At 36.6% G+C, this 15,928-nt stretch overlaps 1 protein-coding gene across 1 annotated transcript; it reads right to left on the bottom strand.

Moving 5' to 3' along the window:
- Positions 1-776: 776 nt before the first annotated feature.
- On the bottom strand, positions 777-8,181 carry LOC141438062 (uncharacterized). The gene is made up of 2 exons (XM_074101720.1): positions 7,918-8,181; positions 777-1,610 (listed from the first exon to the last, which is right to left on the bottom strand). Exons 1-2 carry the CDS (start codon positions 7,961-7,963, stop codon positions 1,333-1,335), a joined length of 324 nt encoding a protein of 107 aa, XP_073957821.1. The 5' UTR covers positions 7,964-8,181; the 3' UTR covers positions 777-1,332.
- Between the last annotated feature and the right edge of the window lie 7,747 nt (positions 8,182-15,928).

Below are 15,928 nucleotides of genomic sequence, written 5' to 3'. Positions count from 1 at the left end.
GTTTTTTGTTTTACGGCTCCATTTTAAAAAGACGTAAAACAAAAAACATTTGTTTAAGTGGTAGGAGTTTAGGGTTAAAAGGATGCTAGTAAATTACAAATAACCCTGTATAAAATATGTATAATTTTGAAATAATTTTATTTTCTTATATATCCCTCCAAGAGACTCATAATTTTTTAAGAAATTACATTTAGGGGCTGTTTCACCATCCATTGATTAGCGTTAATCGACGGTTAAATGTGATGCCGTCTCCGTCTATTCGAACAAAACAAATAGAGACGGCATCACACCTAACCGCCAGTTCACACTAATCAATGGATGGTGAAACAGCCCCTTAAACTTATGATACATTTCTTTTCATTTTTGATATAATTCTCTTTAACCTGGTAACTTTTCACTACTAGCCTGTCTAATTTAACTTTAGCCTGCTTCATCAATATTTCAAGAACCCATAACTCTTAAGTTTTTAGGAATACTTTGTTCCCTTTAACATATTTGTAACAAATGAAATACCAAGAAACTGTTTTTATGCAAAAAAAGTAAAAAAACATATATATATTTTTTTGAATTAACTTTAGCCTGCCATGCCACTTTTATTAGAATCAGCCCATAAAATACATTTTGCAATGTGTTTATTGAATACGGATTTGGTTTTTAATTTTTTTAACTGCCTGGTTTTGGTTTTGTATAAGTTGGAAAAACTCGAGTGTCTAATTATTTTGGGATGGGCTCACTAGGGGGTAAAAATGACATCAATGGCGGAAAGAAAAAAATGGTTATGGTAAAAAAAATGTATCTCAAAATTTTAAAAACAGTACAGTGATAATTGGGTAAAAATATATTATTCTTCTGTATTAGTCCAATATTTTTTTCACACCTCTCCTTCTGAAAAGTAAGGACGACGAGAGGGAGCAAAGTGCAACTTTTCTGTTCAAGGCTTTTCTAAGTGTTTTATTGCAAATGCATTTTTTTTAAGTTGATAATTGGAAAGCCACGTCATTTTCTATGCTGGCTATTCTTTAATAATATTTATTTTTTTCAAGTTTCTTAATGCTCGGTGTGAAAAGTTGTATGAGCGACTCGGGAGCAAAATTATTTTCATCTTGGCCGTTAACACTTGAATCCCTCATTACGCTCAGGATTCTACTTTAGAATCCCTCGCTACATTCTGGATTCAATGTACGCCCTCGCCGTAAATACACCATTTTGCTCCCTTGTGACACAAATAACTATTGATATTCCAAATGACGGGACTCATTACATTTTTAGGACACTAGCCTATTCTACTTTCATATGAAATGGACAAACTTAGTCTCAGACGACTTTCATGGCCTAATTAGCTCTCAATGTACATCCAGAAATCCTGCATGGAGCAGATGGAGCAGGTACACCCCCGGTGATAGTGCAACTGGAAATGGTGCATCCTGGGCCTGAAGCACTTGTACCAGTAGTTGTTGAAGACGTTATAGTGACGCCGTCGTATCGGCTTCCTGTACAGGTAGTGCCGTAAACCTCGCTGTTATCGATGTAGCAGTTGGTCGGCACCGAATCAACGCACTGGGAGTTCGTGATCTGAGAGTTCGTGTTTCTACACGTGCCATCAGAAGACACTGTTGACAGAATAAAAAAACATGTGAGACAGACTGATATAATAGAATACAAATGTTTTTATGCTCAGCACAAAACAGTAGGGAGATGGCTGGGTTACTTCAATAGATCACCCACGTAAACTTAAACTACTTAGTTTGCTAATATCGTTCGGAGCTCGAAACAAAAGGTCGATTTTCTTTTCATTCTCACTTGAATCTTCAGGAAACGAAGAAAACCGACGAGTCCCGAGCGACATTAACATTATGGCTGTACTGTAGTTTTTGTCATGACATCCCTTTGCTTATAATATTATTAGGTATACTTTATTTTGCTGATGCGGCATTGCTAAAGAAACTTTGTAATGTCACGTCAATTTGCGAGGGAAGATCTTAAAAAGTTCGACTGTCTCATTTCTAGAAAGATCAAAATGCTCTAGGAAATCTCTGCCTAGGTACCCTATTTGGGAATACAGGCGTGATGTTACGTATGTGTGTATGAAAAACCTGACGCGTTTATATTAATGAAATAATTTATGACAAACCAAACCACGTTTCAGAACGTGTCATTGTGCTTTTTTTTTTAGTGCATTTCCGAATCTCTTTTCATTCATCATTTGATATATTTTCTTCTAGTTTGTTCTGTATTTTTTTTTATTATAGACGCATTTGGAATAATATCAGAAAACTGAGATGAGCTTTATTACTAAATAAATGTTTAGTAATAAGAATAAAATAACAGATATAAATATTACTTCAACCGCTGACTTCAACAATGTACATGACGAACTTTCTTTGTGAACACTTCAATATATTCAACGCTTACTTCCTCAACCTCGTATCTACCCGAATACAATAAATCAACAGTCTATCGTACTTAACATAAAGATGAGTCTAAAACAATTTCGTGGTTAGATACGAGGTTGCGAAAGTACACGATAACGTTCGAATTTCAAAAACTCTTTCCAGCCAAGAGGATAAAAAGAAGATAAAAAGCGACTTTCCAAGCAGATTTTGAAGGATAAAGAAAGCTTTTTCGAGCTAGTGAGGTGAAAAAAAATACTCAGTATAGTTACTCAATAGGTACACATCTTAAAAAGGGAAACTACTGATTCAAAACACTATCAATTCACGTGTTATTTAATATAATTGACGGTGAAGTTAAAATAAAGTTAAAAATAATACTTAACGAAATCTTTCCATAAAAATAAATATAATAATTTCAATACAACAAGCCCCGTAAATATATATTCATGGTAAATATATGTTGAGCAACAATTTTCAACTGGCACAAAGTTGCTGGAAACTTTGTTTACGGTATGACATTCTGTCCACACGCCAGCCCGCGTGAAAATGTTGTTTTTTTCTCTTTCTTTTTATTTATTTCGATAAATTAAATCATATATGACAGTAACAAAGCGCCATTGACAGCAGATGTGTATACTGACTCACATTTAGGTCGTAATACGTATAAAAAAACAAGCAAATATTTTTATTTTTATTTAAATGCGCAAGGCGTGATCGATAATTTCGGAAAAATACAGCAAGGTTGTTTACATCGAACGTAAAGCTCTGACAAAGACAGTGATATCAGATGTGCATCTAAAAAACAAACGACAATGTGACTCATGCAAAAAACTAATTTGTAATAAAGAATTTCCAAAGTGCGCTAAGTTTACATAAACTTATGTATGACATAGATTGTGCAAATGTTAGGTACCTTTAAGAGGTTTATAATAATGACCAAAAACACCAAAACTCAGTGGAAATGTCTAAAATTCAGAGTCACCGACACAAAATCAAAATAGAGATACAACAGGCATCGAAGAAGGATTTAATAATGTTAAGTATCTAGAATCCTGAAGCTAACTAAGAGTATCTACTTCAACTTCAGTAGTGACACGAAGAAAGGCAAAACAAATGGTACGACACTCACTGTCATTTTGCAATACAATGTCAACTGTTAAAATTATTTGCTAAGCGTCCAAGAACTATCTGACGTTGATGTAGTAGAGGTGAGACGTATTTACTGGAATAGGTTTTTGGAATAGGTTTTGGCTTGGACGCGTGAGTACGCGTTCCCGCCCGCGATTCTTTTAGCGTACGAGTATTTAGGAGTACGGCGGCATGATGCGTGCTTGGAACTATTCCCAAAACGTCCGGGAACTTCGGGTCTTCGGGATCGCCCGACTCGCCCTAGCCACTGCGCGATGAATTCCAGGAAAAACGAGCGATTTATCATTTGTTCAAATAACACTCTTAGCATGAACAAAAAAAAGTCTAGTTTCTTTTGATGACATTTCGGTAGTTCGATATTCGTAAAACCACTAAAACTAGTCCGGTGTATACGCAATCACGGAAGCGCATTGACGGGAATCATTTTGTTCACGCAATGAGTCAATTGAGTTAAGTACTCGTAGATACTCGTGGACCTAGTCTTTGGATCTAGTCTTTTTGTGGACGCGTACTCGCAAGACTCAGTCCGCGTAGACGTCTCACCTCTATGATGTAGCTGAAAATGGTTACCATCCAAACACGACATTGAATGATACCTTTTGCAGTCTACCAAACTTCTCATATCTTCTCATTCTTAAAGCCGCAGGTTTACGGTGGATGCAGGCCGCTGCCAACCGAAGCAACTGGAGGTCTGTGGGGGAGGCCTATGTCCAACAGTGGACGTCCTACGGCTGAGATGATGATGATGAAACTTCTCATTATCGAAAATTGCGTGCGCACATGAAGAAAAGGGCTTAGGTATACTTCCTTAAAAGGCCGAGAACAGACCAATGACTCTCCTTGAGTATTTGGTAATACTCAAGGTAATACTCAATTTTGACGACCGGATGGCCAAGTAGCCAACCTGACTACGAAGCTTGAGGTTCCGGGTCTATTCCCGGCCGGGGCAGATATTTGTATGAATAATACGAATGTTTGTTCTCGGGTCTTGTATGTTCAATATGTATTTATCTATATAAGTATGTTTATCCGTTGCCTAGTATCCATAGTACAAGCATTGCTTAGTTTGGAACTAGGCCAATTGGTGTGAAGTGTACCATGATATTTATTATTATTACTCATGGGCAGTTGTGATCATTTCTCATCAGATGACCCGCTTGCTCGTTCCCCTTGGGAGGTCCTCTCTTTTATAAAAAAAAAAACTATTCTAGAGTGAAGAATTACCAAACAAAATTCCCGTGGGAATTCCCGAAAATTACATCGTAGTTTTCATTGACGCAGCCCTGCCAAATTTCATGAATTTTAAGCCCATCGGTTGTTATTTCTAAATTTTATCCCTATCCCGTGAGAATATAGGGATACAAGTAGCCTATGTGTTATTCCAGATGTCCAGCTTTCCACATACCAAATTTAATCCAAATCCGTCAAGCTGTTTTAGCGTAAATGAGTAACACTCCGCAAAAGGAGACAAGACGTAAACTTGGACCTTATTTGTTGAGGTCAAGCACAGGGCCGGATTTGGGCCGGATTTAGGGGAAGGCAAACGGGGCGACAGCACGGGGCCTCCGCAAAAGAGGGGCCCCACAATAAGATCACAATGAGGCGCATAATGAAAATCTCAATTGGGCTCCACTCTTTGTTGCCTCAAGGTGTTCACACCTCTAAATCTGGTCCTGGTCAAGCAAGCGTGCCTAATGTTGATTTTTGAAGTACCTACCTACTACTTGTTATTGTTATGAACACATTCTGGTATGGAAACATAATGATGTAAATTTCCTGCCTTGCAGTTAAATGTTGTCATTTAACGATGTTTGTGAGTGGAAATTTTTTTTTTTCGTTAGCCATTTTCTATGTCCCACTGCTGGGCAAAGGCCTCTCCCTGGGACTTCCAACTTCCCCTGTCGAAAGTGGAAAATATCGTAAGTAAATATTCCGACTATACAGAAGGGAGAAGTCAGAAACAATGAGAGAGCCAAATCTGTTCTTAGGAACCATGGCGTCGATTTTAGAAAAAAAACATATATTTTTCTAATTTACATAACCGGGTATCGAACCCGGTCAAAATCTCTGTGAACTAAACAATGTTATACTTAATATAAATTCTGCTCAAGTTTTCGTTATTATTGCTGATGGTGAGAATCATAAGTGAAAAGAAACACATTTTACAAGCTTTTATTTAACTTGCAATGACTACTGGATGGCCAAGTGGTTAGAGAACCTGACAACAAAGGTTGAGGCCGTGGGTTCGATTCCCGGTCGGGGCAGATATTTGTATGATTAATACGAATGTTTGTTCTCGGGTCTTGGATGTTTAATATGTATTTAAGTATGTATTTATCTATATAAGTATGTTTATCCGTTGCCTAGTGCCTATAGTTCAAGCTTTGCTTAGTTTGGGACTAGGTCAATTGGTGTCAAGTGTCCCATGATATTTTTTTATTACTAGCTCTTGCCCGCGGCTTCGCCCCGTTGTAATTTTTCTAAATTTTCTTCCATAAAAACCTTCTCCTGACAATAACAAACACAACAAAAAAAGAATTAGCGAAATCGGTCCAGCCGTTCCCGAGTTTTGCGCTTAGCAACACATTTACGATTCATTTTTATATATTCTATCTATTCTAAGTATATTATATATATAATATACTTAGAATAGATAGAATAGAATATTTATGTACCTATGTACGGTCAAATCTTGCAAGTTAAATTTGACGCACTTTATGTTTTTTTGTCGGCCTATTTACTGTAGTCAGTAAATAGGCCGACAGGCCGACTAGTGTTCATCATTATTTGTGGGCCATAAACTCCATAGATTTTTATATTTCAGTTTTTTGACACGACTGAAGCTAAGGTTGTCGTCGTGAGAAAAATGGATTTAATGCTCGAGTTTTACACTGCTTTCACTTAGATGGCGAGGAAATGAAGTAGCAACAGTGGAAACATTACTGTTCCTTACTATGTACCTTTTATTTTTCATGTACCTATTACTATGTATATAATTATAAATTTCTAGTGTTATTGATTTATTTTATTGAATTTTACTTTTATATCAATTAAAAAATATTAAAAAAAATGAGAAAAAGTGTATTATTATGAACTTCAAAGCAATTTAAAAGCATGTGCAATACAATAAGTGCAATTGAATAAGTTTGTTTTTTTGAGCCATAGAGTCAGACTTTTCCCGGACGTATTATCTATATCATTATCATTGTATTCGTGTCGTAATTGTCAAATAAAAGTACAGGAGCAAAAAAAATCATTTTTATGTTTCCTAGATCCAGCATAAATTCGAAGTTTACGAGCACAAGAAGTGAAAAAAGTATTTTTCAAAAATATCACACATCCTTATGCTACCGAGATTCGGGGGGAAGGGATTTACAAATAATTTTTGCGCTGGACTCCCACTGACCAAAGGTCTCAACCCCGAATGGAGAGTTGTATTCAGTTGAATAATTACTGCCGTCGTAACGGAAAGGGGCACAAGTACATTTTTTTGTAAAATCGAGTAAATTCATGTTCAGAATCAGGAAGAAAAGACGTTTCTGTCTGTTTTTTGTATATGTTTTTGTAAAGATCTTTCAGTGATATCGTAAAGCCACAGAGTACAAGTAAAAGGCAAGTAAAGTTAAAGGGCACAACTGGCCGAGCTCTAATTTTATTGTTTTTTTAAGTGACACCTAAAGTACAATTCAATAGAATCTGACAATATTCTACATATTTAAGACACCCTATCGTGGCACACTTGATTATATATGTCCCTGTTGTTGCAATTATGATCTAAAAGGAATCAAAAAAGAATAATAGTCACATCACAAAGCCTTTAGGCAGCCCGGTGTTTATATTAGTGGGGCTGTAAAGGTCCTACAGGATTGTCAGATTCTATTGAATTGGAGTTTAGTTAAAAAGGTAATTTTTAAGTGACATTAAAAACAAAAGGTAGGTGTCCAGGCTAAATCTGCCTTTCTTTAAGTGTTCAATGATTTTTAGTATTCAAATGGAAAGGCATAAATAGTAGAAAATATGCCTATTTTTCCTAGCATTGTATGTATTTTGTTTAAAATGTTAAAATTACATTTTTCAACTTTATTTATATTATTAAGTAAAAACAAAAAATAAGATTTACTAAAAAAAACAAAATCAAAAAGTATGTAGTACCTATATGGTAACATTGACTTATTTTCATCAAAAAAATTATAATTATCAGACGATTACCTATGTGGGTATTATTTTTAATAAGTACTTACTTGAAACAAAAAAAACTTAAATTTACTTTCTCAAGTTTAACGAAATGTTAAATGTGCCCTTTTGCGTTTCGATGGCAGTATATAATATAGGTATATATATTATATATTAAAATATATTAAATATGCCCACTTACCAGTGTTGATAATGGCTAGAGCCATGATTAGCATTAAACACTTCATGATACTTCAGAAAAATGTAAACAACTTTTGAAAACTAAAAAAATATTATCTTTTTAATTTGAAGAGCAGCTGTCGAATGTTTTATTATGTCTTACGCCTCATATATATAGCAATTGTTTGCCTTGATAATAGCTACGCAGTAGTTAATTTATTGCAGCTAGGTAGGGTTCGAATAATACTCTCGATACCGAGATGTTAATCGTGAGCTCGTGCGGGCTCGCCGATAGCTATTAATGCCAATTTTTGTGGAAAAAGGGCCAGTGTGATTTCCATTCTGGCCTCGCCTCGTCTCGTCTCGCCTCGCCGGTGGAAAATTGCCTCGAGTATCGATACTTTTCATAGCGAGACTCGATACTGAGTACTAGATACCGTAGTCCACCTAACTCGCACAAGTAGTTACAAGTACTTGCCTGTTGTTTTTGAAACTCATTTTTTCCTTGTTTTGACTTATTATTTATTGGAATCTATTTATTTGTGGTTTGCTAACTATTTGTGGCGTTATCTGGTAAAAGGTACCTTTGTTCGTTTCTAGTTTCCGAATAATCGCGCTTGAAGTAAAATGTCGAAAAAAAAACATTTTTTCTTTTTTTACTCTATATTAATAAGCAGGGTCTAAATTTTAATTTGACAGAGACACAAGTTTTTAAATCGATTTTTTATGAGTTAAAATATCCCTTAAAGTTTAGTAAAAAAGGTACCTTATTGTCGTGCCGCTCTTGAATGCTTTCTGTGCGCTCGGTATCGTTTGGAAGACGTGTCGGACGTCGCTACTTTGTCGTCGCATCATCATCATCATCATCATCCTCCCTCAGAATCAGAAGAGAATGAGAGAGCTTGGGCATTAGTTCCCACGCGGCCATTGCGGTGCTTGTCGGCGCGTAAAAAACGTCAAGAATCATCATAAAATGCGTTAATTAGAGTAAGGTAAATCATCAATAACTGGCCACCCTTAGGTGGTAGCCAGTTAGGCCCTTATTACATTAGCGATTTGCGGGCGAGTTGAAAGCGAGGTGAGCGCGCAGCGAGTTCGCTTCGAGCGCGTAACGCTTTCACCGCGAGCATGAAACGATATCGCCGCGAGCGCGCACGATGTCGCTGCGAGTTCGCTGCGTTAGCGCCGAAGACGCCCTATTTATTATACGAAAGTTCTACAATATGGCGTTTTTTGGCGCTAAAGCAGCGAACTCGCCATGCGCTCGCAGCAGCGACAATCGTTGCGCGCTTGCGGCGAAAATCGTTTATACGCTCGCAGCGCCTCGCTTGCCTCGCTTTCAACTCTCCCGCGAAATCGCTAGTGTGATAAGGCCCTTATGACGATTTACGCCAATTTGTCTTTTTTTTATTCGACTGGATGGCAAACGAGCAAGTGGGTCACCTGATGGTAAGAGATTACCACCGCCCTTAGACACCTGCAAACACCAAGGGATTGCAGATGCGTTGCCAACCTAGAGGCCCTAAGATGGGATACTCAAATGCCAGTAATTTCACCGGCTGTCTTACTCTCCACGCCAAACACAACAATGCAAGCCTGCTTATATCACGGCAGGATTAGCGAGCAAGATGGTGGTAGCAATCCGGCGGACCTTGCATAAGGTCCTACCACCTGCTGATCTTTAGAGGTTGATTATAGCAATAATAATAACTATTAATAGTTACAACTACAAATCAAAAGCATTTTTTTGATCTTATTCTTAACTATGTCACTAAAAATTTTACGTCCGACAATAAGTACTTTCAAATACGTTAACATTTAGTGTGTTGAGACAAAATTATAGTTTTTGGTAAGAGTTAATACTACAGTGTTCTTAAATTAGGACTATTTAAATTAATCGTAAGTTATTAGTCGTTTTCAAATGATATTACTTCATAATCATCTAAATATTTTACACCGCGATAAGGTACCTTTTAGAAAATATATATGATTGTACCAACTTTTTACTAAACTTTATCTTGAATTTTGAGACTGAAAAAACTAGTTTTTTTAAGATTTGTTGAGTTAATTTGGTCTCATTTGGCTATGTTTTAGCGTACTAAATATATAAAAGTTTGTTGATTTTGACTGTTTAATTACATTTGTAAACAACAAAGTTATTTTTGTTAAAGTATTTTTTTATATAATAAACAACGTTAATTCAAAACGGAGTAGTTCTATTTAGTGTCCAATTACGCATAATATTTTTTCCTTCGATAAAATCCAATGGAAATATACTATAAATAGAAAAAAAATGTAAAAAATCCATCAACCTTTTTTTAATTTATGCACTTTGGCAAGGTAAACTATTAGGAAAAACCGTTGTCCAATTTACGAAATTGTTCTTGAAACCTGAAGCCCGTACAATCTACTCCTCAAATAGCATGTCATCTATGTAACTTCCAACAATAAATACTTTTATTGGGGTGTATAAGTTTGAATTCAATTTTCTCATAATCACCTTTTCTGGCTTTTGAGCTTCAACATNTCAACATTAAAAAAAAATATCTATTAAACTACATGCATGTTTCTTACATGGTTCGATAGCTAAATGTAATGTAGATTATGGGGATATCAATAACTCTACCGACAACAAGGTACCTTTTCCAGATAAGCCACATATTGTCGTGTCTTGGTGTTGTGTCTTAGGGTTTTATAAGTTTGACCGCTATGCTTGTCTGTGTGTCTGTCTGTCTTTGTGTGTCTGTGGCACCGTAGCTCTTAACTGGTGGACGATTTGAATGCGTTTTTTTAAACTTGAAAGCAGGTTTCTAGCGATGATTCTTAGACATGTTTCATCAAAATTGGTTTAGCCGTTTTTGAGATATTGAACTTTGAACTGGCAAAATCGGGGGTTTTCAAACTTTTTTTTGGTTATTACGCGGTACAGGGTTCTATATAATTCTGCAGCAATGTTCAATACGAACACCCATTTAGCCTGTTTTTAGGGTTTCGTACCCAAAGGGTGCCAAAGGAACCCTATTACTGAGACTCCGCTGTCTGTCTGTGAGCCGTAATACTCACTAGCTAGGCACTTGAAATTTTCACAGATTATGTATTACAGTAGCCGCTACAACAAACAAAATACTAAAAATAAAATAAAGTTACAAATAAAGGGGGTCGTCATACAAGAAACGTGTTTCATTCAGCCGTTTTTGGTTGCTACGCTGCCAAGGATGACGCTGTCAGTTGCTAGGGGCAACGCCCGTGACCCCGTTGTTAAATGTTTAACTACTTATTAATTTGCGATTTTATTAGTGCTTATTTTATAAAACCTTCGATAATATAATAATTGTCTCTAAGACCGTGGTTTATTATTTTGTGCAGCATTAAGACAAATAACAATTTATGACCGACACACACACACACACTTCACAAAAGCCAACTTCAATTTAGCACTCACAGCCGCTGTATGTAACGTTTTTTACATTAAAAATATGTCCGTATAATTCATACTAAGTAACACTATTTATAGCATATGGGAGCGAGACTTGGACATTGACTGAGCGGGACCGAGACAGATTGAGTGCGTTTGAGATGTGGTGCTGGCGGAGAATGGAGGGGATTAGCTGGACTGAAAGGAGACTAATGAGGAGGTTTAGAGTTGGTGAAGAGGAAAGGCGGCTGTCGAGGACGATTGAAAATAGGAGAGGGAATATGCTGGGACATCTGATACGACATGACAGCTACATAAAAACTATTTTGGAAGGGCGAATAGAAGGCAGGCGAGGCAGGGGAAGGCCGAGACGGTCATTTATTGATCAAGCAAAGGAAAAGTCAATGTCATGTCGTATCAGGAGCTGAAAACGCTGGCAGAGAACCGAAAGAGTGGCGATTACTCACCGACAAGAGCTAAGCTCTTAAATAATGATGATGAACACTATTTATTCAAAAGGTCAAAAAAAATCAGGTTAAGATTAATTCACTATTCATTATAATGTACGCGGCGTTTGGCCGAAATAGCGCGTTCAGCCACTTTTATTTTTTCTGCCGCGGGCGCCGCGCGTATGGCAAGAGTCTAAAGCGCTATTTCAGCCTCCGACAGGGCGACAGCCAAAGAGGATGAGAATTAAAAATTATTCTTTACTTCGTCGGCACGGACCTAGGTTATCGCGCGGTGGCGCCCTATACGGAATAAAAGTATCCTATGTTGATCCTTGGCGCTTAAGCTATCTCTATACCAAATTTCATTAAAATTGGTTCAGCGGTTTCGACGTGAAAGCGTAACAGACAGACAGACAGACAGAGTTACTTTCGCATTTATAATTAGGGATTCAAAATACTTGCACCTAGTGCTTACATTTTGTGATATGTTTTATTACTTGTAATATAATGTAACTACTCGTAGTTATATTTGTTCGGGTGGAATTAATATTTCAACTTAAATTTGAAGTGGATATTTTCAACCGATTGAGCTGGAATTTTACATGCATGTATAAATCCGATGACAATGCAATATTATTATGACGTAGAGCTGATCTGATGATGAAGTTAGATGTTGGCCATAGGAACTATAATAAAACGACACGACCGCATCGGTTTTAGTCTCATTTGATTCGTCTTGACGACTACCTACTTTGATAACCAGGGGCAAAAAGTACCGCCAACAAAAAAGCTTGTATTTTTTTTTTTACAAAAAAAAAATATTACTGAACTATTTGTTTTTAAAACATTCAAGGAAAATATAACGGCTAAGTTTGCTTGAAATTATTAGTAGTGTGAGAGTAATTAGCAGCCTTAGGTATTAAATATACCTAAACTTGGAAGATTCCGTATAAATTACGAAATCCTTAGAAAAATATTACTTAATTTTTCGTAATTGCTACGGAGCGTGTCAGACACGCTCTTGGCCGGTTTTTTTTAAATTGGTTAGATGCTATCAACATCTAAACAGGTGTTCTACTTGAACGATTGATTTTAGAACTTCAAAAAGTACTTACTAAAAACTAGCAACTCCAGGGTGGGTTTATTTTTACTTTATTTATTTTTATCAATTTGTGTTAAAGATAGTAAAAGGGAGCATTTTTAATGGACGACATTTACGTGACTTAATATTTTTGTCTGGAATTGTGAAAATGTACAAAAGCCCATATCTAGGTAGTTTTAATGACTTATGGAAGAGGCAATTGACAAACTGTCGTCAGTTTTATCAACGAATTTATAAATATTTAAATCACTTTAATTCTGAAATTGAAAATGATAAGCACTTACGTGTTTGAATAAAGTGGTTACGCAATTAGGCAAAGAGGAACTTCGTGCACGAGTTTGCCCCTTGCGGCCTTTCAGACAACGGTTATCCATTCCGTTTCTCGTGGGCTGGTAGACTCCGTTAATATTTGATGTTCCTATCGATCATAACTTCTTTGCGGGCGCTCGTTCCGTAGGTCGGCATATGGGCGGCTTAAAGGGTGGCCGTTCGCCGCCCGACATCCTGACGTTTGAGGACGGCCTGACAGCGGTTCAACTGGCTGTATTAAGTAGTTTCTATTGACTGAACGAGTGCGACAAATTAACTTTTCATCTATCTATACATGAATAATAATTAATGTTTCACTTATCATGCTCGTAAAGTTGTTATTTATGCTGGATCTAGGCGACATAACGTTACTTTTTATGCTCAGTCACAGGACCAATCCCGTATCCCGAAAAACATCCCCACACTTTAATATTTCCACCACCATGCTTCACTGTCCTTTTAGTGAATTTGTTATTGAGTGCTTCGTTAACTGGGCGACGTAAACTCCAATTCAATAGATCTGACAAACCTGTAGACACTTCCAGCCTTATATAAACACCGGGCTGCCTAAGGCTTGTGATGTGACTATTATTCTTTTGATTCCTTTTAGATGATAATTGCAACAACAGGGACATATATAATCAAGTGTGCCCACGATAGGTGTCTTAAATATGTAGAAATTGACAGATTCTATTGAATTGTACTGTACATCGTCGTATGCCGTCAGAATTTATCAAATTTATCTTAGTTTCGTCCGAAAATTACACTTTTTTTCATTGATATGCTGTCCAGCTCCCGTATTTTCTGGCAAAGGCTAAACGATTTTGCCTATGCTGTCTTGTGCGAAGTGGTACTTTCCTAGCAATCCTTCCGTAAACTTGGCTTCCACCAACTTCCTGCGTACAAGTCTAGCAGATACGTTTTCGAGAGTCGTGCCAGAAAAAACTTTTCGATCAAATTAGAGCCTTTAAATGAATCCTTCTTAGCTAAACGAATGAATGAGCTTGCCTTCATGTGGTGTTCTTCCTGGCCTAAATTTTCTAGGACATTTTCTGATGTTCTGTGTTGTGAGTATGTGTGATTGCATTAAATGCATTAAAACCATCTTTAGTGAACAACCCATATGGTCTGCAATCTTTCTGTACGTCCACTTTCGATCCATATTCAATTAACTATAATTTTCTTGTCGAAGCATCACAACTTTTGTTCTAAACCATTTTCAACAAATAAATCACGCAACATTATGATAAACATTTGAAAAAAGGCGGCAAAACGCGTAATGCTGCGTCAGTAGTGTTGTTTTCTAATATTCAAATTTCGACGTAACCATTCCTTAAATTGCTCTGTTTCTAATTAGTTGTCCAAGGCCGCCAGTGTTAAAGAAATTGATAATTGTTATGATACCGGTTTTCTTTTTTAATTTCCATTGAGTGTTAAATAATGTTATTGAATTTTATAGCTCGAGCTGTTTAAGTACTAAGGTATTAAATATTCTTTTCATCACACTGCTCGTAAACAGTGGTCGTACAATGCAGGCACCTTGGTTGCAACCCCCCAAAATAAAACCGTCCGGACCTTAAATGTGCTGTCATGAAACCCGTGGCGGTAAATGAGTCATTGTAGACCCGTAGGACTACGTTTGAGGCTTCAAAAATATTAAAGTTGTTTCTTTTTCGCATATAGCTTCCGGAGCGTTTGCCCAACCTAATACAAAAAATTGTGTCATTTTGGGTGCCTGCATAAGTAGAAATTTAGGTATTAGTGTTTTCCATTAGTATTTGACGAAAAAAAAATTAAAGACGAAAATTTTACTTTCTTATTAATATCTGAGCAGTAACTGATGTACCTAGGCATTTTGTGTCATATCCATCCACGGGAATCCTGATTTTTAACCAGTACCTAACATGTCGCCCAACTAACTCTAAAAGAATATTACAGTTTGTTAAAAAGATGTCAGACGTTTTAAAATACCGATATCTGTTATCCAAAATATTTTGTGTCAAATTCATCCACGATATTTATAGATATTAATTTTTTTTAATACAATACCCTGTAAAACCCACAAAAGAAAATTCAAGTTGTTAGAGTTTACGTGTTTTGATTATTAACGGTGTAAAAAACACTATTCATAATTTGTGTCATTTTCATCCACGGATTCTCATTATTTGAAAAAAAAAACTACCACGAAACGTACTTCGCGCGAATGGCGAGCGCGGGGAAGAGTACATCGGGTGCTTGGGAGCCGGCTGGCAGCGTTCGTTTGTTTATATATTACCCGCGGCTTCGCACGCGTAATCTGACAGTTTAATTGATTCCGAGATTTTACTGAATTCTCATGGGTAATCCAAAAATTACATCATAGTTATCATTGACTTTGTATTAAAAACAGCTGTGCAAAATTTAATGAATTTAAGTCTAGCGCTTGTCATTTCGAGATTTTATGCCTATCCCATGGCAATTTTTTACGAGATACCTACCTAATAAGTTTTAGTTTTTTTTGCTGATTACTTTTGGTTGACTGTAATTTCATTGTTATCTAAACAACACTTCCGCACCAAATTTCAAATCGATGTCATTAATCACTGAGGAGTTCCCTTCTGAGGAGACGCTTCTGGCTGCTTTACCAAGATGTTACTACCAGATACCGGTGTGAAGTAAGCGGCCAAAAGTTAGCGGCCGATTATAACCCAACCCAATTAAGAAGTTTTGAGTTATTATTTGCATTTGTGAGGTCATAAGACTGACAAAAACACACACA

Source organism: Choristoneura fumiferana, chromosome 18 (assembly GCF_025370935.1).
Source record: "Choristoneura fumiferana chromosome 18, NRCan_CFum_1, whole genome shotgun sequence".
NCBI classification, from domain to species: Eukaryota; Metazoa; Arthropoda; class Insecta; order Lepidoptera; family Tortricidae; genus Choristoneura; species Choristoneura fumiferana.
Note: the sequence above shows the minus strand (reverse complement) of the source record. Positions and strands in the feature narration are given on the sequence as shown.